Source organism: Oryza sativa, chromosome 2 (genome assembly GCF_034140825.1).
Source record: "Oryza sativa Japonica Group chromosome 2, ASM3414082v1".
NCBI classification, from domain to species: Eukaryota; Viridiplantae; Streptophyta; class Magnoliopsida; order Poales; family Poaceae; genus Oryza; species Oryza sativa.
Window position 1 is genome coordinate 23,374,169 of NC_089036.1, and position 7,621 is coordinate 23,381,789.

General features: G+C 44.6%; 1 protein-coding gene across 3 annotated transcripts; it reads left to right on the plus strand.

The window, feature by feature from the left end:
- The first annotated feature begins 575 nt into the window (after window positions 1-575).
- LOC4329833 (uncharacterized) lies at window positions 576-5,555 on the plus strand. 3 transcript variants are annotated; one of them, XM_026022620.2, is made up of 8 exons: window positions 576-901; window positions 1,872-2,356; window positions 2,747-2,912; window positions 2,996-3,046; window positions 3,253-3,435; window positions 3,565-3,661; window positions 4,175-4,863; window positions 4,955-5,555. In XM_026022620.2, exons 2-8 carry the CDS (start codon window positions 1,893-1,895, stop codon window positions 5,306-5,308), a joined length of 2,004 nt encoding a protein of 667 aa, XP_025878405.1. In that variant the 5' UTR covers window positions 576-901; window positions 1,872-1,892; the 3' UTR covers window positions 5,309-5,555. The 3 variants fall into 3 exon arrangements, with proteins under 3 accessions (XP_025878405.1, XP_015627129.1, XP_015627128.1); XM_015771643.3 differs by having other exon boundaries at window positions 576-806; window positions 1,849-2,356; XM_015771642.3 differs by having other exon boundaries at window positions 576-806.
- Window positions 5,556-7,621: the final 2,066 nt, after the last annotated feature.

A 7,621-nucleotide genomic window follows, 5' to 3' on the forward strand; every position in this document is an offset into this window, starting at 1 on the left:
AAAAGAGAATGCACCATGCATTTTGGAACTACTAAGAGAAAGTATAATAGGAGGTTGTAAGCCAACTAAATACCGAGGTAGAGCAGAGAAAGAGGAGAGAAGACAAATTAACCATGTACTACCTTCGTTTCACAATGTAAGTCATTCTAACATTTTCCATATTCATATTGATGTTAATGAATCTAGACATATATATCTGTCTAGATTCATTAATTGTAACTTACATTGTGAAACGGATGAAATATTAATTATAAAGAGCTAACTATTATATGGGTGGGCTGAGAGAAGACTATAAAGAATCTTACATACAACAAGTCAGCTGTATTATTAACTTTGCTCTAATAACCTGTCAAGTTGGGATGATGCTGATTTGGAATTTTACAACACCTTTCTTTGATTGCTGAGGCTGCCAATAAGAAGGCGACGCGAGCAAAAAAAAAAAAACGAAAACAAAAAGGCGCAAAAAAGAAGGAAAATATTTTAGCCCACACCCCCTTGCGTGGCCCCCACACCCGGCCACACCCCCTGCAAGGCTGCAACTGCAAAGCTCCCCACGCCACGGTTCCACCACCTCCACCTCCACCACTCCATCCATCACCACGTCTCGCCCCTCGTCCATTCCTTTTTCCCTCCCTCCCTCGCCTGCCTCCACCTCCACCTCCACGGGCGTCGCATCACAACGCAGGCGCACCCCCAGCAACCTCCTCCTCCACCACCGCAGATCGCGCTGCGAATCCGCCCGCGGGCGGCGGCGGCGGCGAGGACGCGAGCCCCAGAGGAGTACGGAGGAGCCTTCGATCTAATAGGTGCGCGCCGCGTAAGCCTTCGCCTGGCCTGGCCAAGCTCTTCCGCGCGATTCGCGTTTCGCTGGGGAACGCGACGCCGCGGCCCGCCCGCGTGGGTAGGTTCGGTTTCACCGGGCGGGGCGCTCGGATCTGCATTTGGCATGGGGAGGGATGGTTGGATTGGATTGGATTGGATCGTGCGTGGGAATGGGATCGCAGCGATCTGCGCGCGCGGGGGTGTGTGGCACGGGAGCGTATTTAGTTGGTTGTTTTGTTTGGTGGTTATTTTAGATGCTTGGTTGAAATCTGGCTGAAAGGCACCACGAATTCCCTTTACTTCTGGTGTTTATCGAGGATGCACAGCGGTTTCGACGAGATGATCTTATATGAGGCTGATCGTACTGGAGATGTGTTCATAGCATCCGCTCTGCTTAGGATTAACCAGTTTAGAATACACGGTCTTATGGATTCTGTGATTTCTGCGGAGTTAGTGCCTCACAGCAACGCCATTGCTTATATCAGATATCTTAGTGGAGAACTGTGCCAGCAATCGGGTTTACCTGTGGGTGACTAGTCACACCCATTTTGGTTCACTTGGATACTTGGATTACCCTTAAATAATTAATTAGTTACAGAGAATATGGGTTCTCCTCTTTTTAACAAAGAATTTACGTTTTGTTTGCTGGTCCTAGCTTAATACTATGTTATCCAATTCAGACAGGCCGAAAGTAAAATTTCAGCTCATTGCATGACATGGCTTATTACTTCTTATTTTCTTACCTTTGTCAAATGTGGTTATCCTTAACTGCTGGGTGTGCCATGTGCAGTTGCTATGTTAAATCTTCAGATTAGTAAAAATCCTAAACGGTAATTGTATTAGGGCCTAGGTGATGGAGCTTGATAACCTTGTTTGAGCAGCTAGTATTTCTTTTAATCTTGTAGTACACAGATATAGTGCTATACTTTTACAATTACAGTTTTACTTACTGCATATTGGAGCTTCACTCTTTCTTTTTATCTACACAGAAATATTTGTAAGAGCGCACTGACAAAAATTAAACAGTGGATTTTCATTTATATTCGTAGGGGCACGCGGAAAAAAAAATAATGTGGAGGTTCAATCCCTTCGGGGGGAAAGTACAAAATGGATTGGAAGGTCGCACCATTGATGTTGGCAACATTAAGATTACAGTACGCAATGCTATTGCACAAGGAGGTTTCTCTTGTGTATATCTGGCATCCGACGCAATGCATCCATCAAAGCAGTACGCAATGAAGCACATCATCTGCAACGACTCAGAATTGCTTGATCTTGTAATGGAGGAGATCCAGGTGATGAACCTCCTCAAAGGGCATCCTAATGTGGTTACACTAGTTGCCCATGATGTTTTTGATATGGGCCGCACAAAGGAGGCACTACTTGTTATGGAGTTCTGTGAGAAGTCCTTGGTTAGCGCAATGGAGAGCAGAGGTACTGGTTATTATGAGGAGAAGAAGGCACTTTTGATTCTCAGAGATGTATGCAATGCAGTTTTTGCTATGCATGGTCAGTCACCACCAATTGCACATAGGTATGTTGAAAAAAAAAATTAAAGTATCAAAGATAGTTATATCTCATCGTTGCTAGAACGTTTTATGTGCTTTTATCAAGTATTTGAAAGTACGTTCCTGCAGTAGTTATGCTGTTCTGTTTTACTGTTTGATTAGATTACTTGAATTCACTAAGCAATTGCTGGTATATTAGCAAACTGTGTATGTACTAAATTTATGTTCTGTTGTGAAGTGCGGAACTCCTGCACCTTGTAGCTTGTCTATTTTCTCAAGGCTGGGCATATGCAAACAAATAATCAGTTAGGGTTATTCCAGATTAGGTGTAAATGAGGGACCTGGTTTTATAGCAATCGCTTTATTGTTTATCACCTACATGCATCTTACATTCTGCCTCTTTTCTGATTCTTTAGGGATCTGAAAGCTGAAAATGTTCTTCTTGGATTAGACGGTGCATGGAAATTGTGCGATTTTGGAAGCACATCAACAAACCATAAATGCTTTGATAGGCCAGAAGAGATGGGGATTGAGGAAGATATCATCCGGAAGCATACAACCCCAGCATATAGGGCCCCTGAGGTAAAGAAACAATTGCCCATGGAGTAATTTATAGTTTTTAAAACCTGTGTAACCCCCAGTGACCCCATGGATGCATTTTCCAGATGTGGGATCTTTACAGAAGAGAAGTTATTAGTGAGAAAGTCGATATCTGGGTAAGTGTAATTATATTCACAGCAAGTACTATTATATGCTATATCCACTTTAATTATTATGCTGGCATATCTACTTAGCATTTAGATACATCTTGGTGAATCACACTGTTCTTAATTTTTGAAATCTATATATTCATCCTGCAATGCATTATATTCAAACCAAGGTGAATTTGTTTATAAAATTTTTTTGAATTGACATTTGGCAGGCCTTGGGGTGCCTTCTATATAGAATATGCTACTTCAAGTCTGCATTTGATGGAGAGTCCAAGTTGCAGATACTTAATGGCAATTATCGTATTCCAGAGCAACCCAAGTATAGTGCCGCTGTCACAAAGTTGATCAAAGATATGCTGGAAGCCTCTCCAAATGACAGACCTGATGTCACGCAGGCAAGAGCTTTGATTGATTGGCCATTCATCTCCATGATACTAGGTTAGTCATAGACTGTTGCATGTAGCCTTAGGAACCACATAAGCATATTTTTCTAAATCTGATGTTAGACTTTGTACATTTGACAGGTCTGGTTTCGTGTAAATGAACTACTACCTCTCGAGTTACAGAAAAATCTACCCGATGGAGCTTCGTCAGGCATTTCCATGAGTTTGCAAGATGAAGGTATGCTGAAAGACATGCTATTGGCACTAGAATGCACTTCATTATTCATGTGGGGTTGCTTCAAATGTATGTGGGCCATCTTCAAATAAACATATTTTTTGGTATTTCTTATGCACTCGTATATCTTTTTCTCATCAGGGAGCTTTTGGCATCCTCTATGATTTGTTTGGATGTTATGATTATGGGCATTGCTTCACTGCATTTGTCATTGACCTATTTTCTTGTCCTATAGGCTAAGCAACCTTTCTGTCATGACCTACCTTCTTGTCCTCTAGGATATACAGCCTTTGTGCCATGCCATCATGATGTGCACTGCATGCTAGAATAAACATTTACTGTTCTAGTCTGATTGTTAGTTCTAAATATTTTCTAAAAGATAGTGTGATTGTTGGCTGAGGTAGGCTTACTGCATTATTTTGCTATTGTCAATTCAGACAGAAGCCACCAAATCATGTAAGATTGCAATAATTTGTTTGCATAATTGGAGCCTTGTCTTGTTTTTTTCTTGTATAGGTGCTTATAAAAGAACACATGTGATGCCTAGAAGGAACCCGCCTCCTCCTCCAATAGAACAATCCAATAGTTCGTTATCTCATGGAAGCTCAAAGGCAGGAGATGCACCTCTAGGTGCATTTTGGGCAACACAGCATGCACAGGGTTCTCAAGTTGCAGATAATAGGAACTCTTTGTTTGATGAGGAACCAATAAAACCATCACCTTCATCAAAGCATAACCAAAGCAGAGGGGATATCAGCATCAGTGCCCCTGGAGATAGACATGGTCGTTCTGGCCAGGCTGTCCGGGGTACACCAAGTAACTCTGTATCAAACAATGGGCTTGCAAGTGGTGCTAACACAAATCTGTTCATGGAGTCACAAAGTTCTTTGAAAACTAAAGAATCACAACCAAAATCAGAGAAGGATCCCTTCAACAGCTTTGTCGCTGATTTTGAAGCAAACAATCTCCATTCTGGGACCAATGTTGCTAGTAAGGAATCTGAGCTTGAAGCAGAAGTGTCCAATCTGAAGGAGCAGTTGAAGAAAACATCATCAGAGAAGGCCGAGATGACAGCCAAGTTTGAAAAGTTGTCTGCAATATGCCGCTCCCAGCGCCAGGAGATTCAAGAGCTCAAGCGCACTCTTGCCGAGACTACACCTCCATCAAGCAAAGTCAGCTCAAGATTACCAGACTCCGGGCCACAGGTTCGTGCTCCGTTTGTATATCTGGTACAACGTATTTAACCTATTTCTTAATTCTGTTAGAATCTTACCTGAGACTTGCATTCATATGTAGCGTAAGGAGAAGATTGAAGGAACGGTGTGGGAGCTTGAGCAAGGAATGCTCGCAAACTCATTACCTAGCTCTGAAGCCAAAACATGGCAGGCATTCCCTGACCCCAAATCTCAACCTGCTCAGGTCAGACCAAAGGTTGATCATTCTACCAATGGAGCGCAAAACCTGGCAAGGAACGCAAACTCAAGACAATCACCAGATGGTTGGGGTTTCGGGCCAGATAGTTTCAGGACATCACCAGGGAGTACTGCCGCTCAGATCAACAGGCCCACTGCTCAGGGGAGTTCCTCCCAGAGATTCAGCTCAGGAGCAGCGAAGAAAGTGGAGCAACCATCAGGGTGGGCCGGATTCTAACTTCTCGTGGCCATTCGGCAATTGTCCATTCTCATTCCGAACTACTAGCTGCCCTATGCTGCAATTGCGAGTTGAAGATTGATGAGTGTGGCTATGGTTCTTGCCCTGGCGTAGGGTGCCATGATTGGTTATTTTCAACATTGTTCATAGTTGGTCAAGCCGACCTAGACATTGGTGTTCTGCGGCCGTTTTGCCAATACCTTGTCAATAAACACATCTTCAAATCTAATTACAACGTCTGTATGTACTTTACGTGTGAAGCATGAACACGTGATGGCAATGAGCCCTGGCACAACGCACAACAGCCATGCCATTTACATGCTACCTCGGTACTCCATATTCAATCCTTATCCGCAGGGTAATGCCGTGCTAATCTCACCGTCTTTGTAAGATGTATACAAATGGATTGCTCAATGTTTTGCCTGTTGTAATCACAACGCATATTGAACCGCAAGCTAACAGGCAGCGTGACGGAGCTACTGGGTGACTGCTACCTCGGAGACAGGCTAGAGATTTCTACTTCAATTAATCAACTTACGCGCCCATCGATAATAATTTATGTGTTCTTAGTAATAAAAGTAAAGGCTGAAAAATAAACTTTGATAAAAAAACCCTCAAAATTAGCTTCAAATTTAATGTGAAATATTTAAATTTTGACTTATAAGTATAAATATAAACGAAAAGATGAGGGTATTTGTAGTATTTAGCCCGGGAGAGCGCACAATTTTTAGTACGATCAGTTTTCCGCCCATCATTACGCCTACTCAAGTGCTTACCTTGTGCAACTCCAGTACCATGAGAAACCACACCAATTAACTTAATCAGAGTTATGAGAAGAATGCATCAAATGATCAAATGGAACATGATTGTCAGTCACACAAGACTTTCACTGGTCAGGGAAGCAAAAGACTGTTTGGCTGTTTGCATAAGCTTCTCGGTGAAGTTGACGATGGTGAGGTGAGGCCGTGAGGCTAACGAGAAGCTTCGCTGTTCCAACACCAGGGGGATTCAGCGGATTCGTGGACACCCAGAGGCGGGCTCCGTGCCGGCCTGCCCAGCTGCAGATCTCGGATGTTTCCCTGAGACAAAAACAGAGAAGGAAGAGGCCCATGTAAGATGGGCTTTCAAGTCAGCTCAAGCACCCACTTCTCACTACCGATGTCCTCTACAAGCACTATTCCCTCGATTAGTACCATACCGCTTGCCGAACGACGCCAAGACCAGCTTAAATACGCGCTTCCCACCATCTCCACCAGCCGGGCTCGGTCGCGCGTGCCTGTTACTCCAGCTTTCGGAGGGCTAAAGAGTTGGTTGTTGGGGTTTGTGGGCTCGAGCCCATGGCAAATCGCCGGGGTCGAGGTCGCCGAAACGAAACTCTCCCTCCCTAAATCGGACGCGCGCCGGCGTGCCCTGGAAGGGGGGAAGTCGCCAGGCCGCCGCCGTCAGATAGTTGCATGGGAAGAAAAGGCGTGGGGGCGCTCGCGCTCTTGTTGGACCGAGGTCACCTGCTGTGTTGCAGGCCGGTCGTTGAAAAAGAGGCCCATAAGAGAAAATGGGTACTCACTCACTGATGGGGTCGCGGGCCAAGAGAGAAGGCCCCCCGCGAGAGAAATTTACCAGCCAGCTGGAGTTGGGTCGGTGTTAGGTCGGTGCGTCGAGCCGGTAGAGGAGATTGGGGCTTTCGGAGTAGGGGACTTGGCGTATTTGGTCCAGGCTGGTCGGCCTGTATAGGCTGGCGGGTTAATTGGGTTGGGGCTCTCTACCTCAAGCCCAGGCCCGATAGTTGTGCAGCTTTGGATTTCCACGGAGCCGGGGTTCCCCCCCGGGACTCATGGCAAAGGACAGAGTCTCTGTCCGATGCACGAGATGAGCCTACGCTTCGCCACCCTGCTGCAAAGCCTTCTTCGTGGTGCATGGGTTCGCCCACTTAAACCCCCACTACCAACTCTTTTTGTTATTTCTCTAAACCACACCTTGCCTCTTTTGTTATTTTGTTTCTCTATAGGTGCCAGCTGGACAAATCTAACCCAACGACAGTTGAATTGGGTGCTGTTGCACTGGAGTATGGCCCAAGATGCCAACTCTTTTCTTCATTTGTTCTTCTGAACCTCTATATATTGTTTTTGATACCAGCTACTTCCTCTGTTTCTATATATTGTCTTTCCGTTTTTGGCAATGCTAAAATGATTAAAACGAAGCAAGTAGTTCCTAATTAAACATACCCACATCCACAAGTTTCGTGATGATTATGAATTGTGCTAACAGGCATGCGGTTCGCAGTGCTTCAGTTAAGCACTATGCCTCACCATGAAA

What these genes read in the sequence shown, in the direction of transcription:
- LOC4329833 (XM_026022620.2), top strand. Translation starts at nt 1,893, where the DNA reads ATGTGGAGGTTCAATCCCTTCGGGGGGAAAGTACAAAATGGATTGGAA. An exon ending in CAGCATATAGGGCCCCTGAG is followed by an intron (nt 2,913 to 2,995) that starts GTAAAGAAACAA and finishes TGCATTTTCCAG; the next exon opens with ATGTGGGATCTTTACAGAAG. An exon ending in GTGAGAAAGTCGATATCTGG is followed by an intron (nt 3,047 to 3,252) that starts GTAAGTGTAATT and finishes GACATTTGGCAG; the next exon opens with GCCTTGGGGTGCCTTCTATA.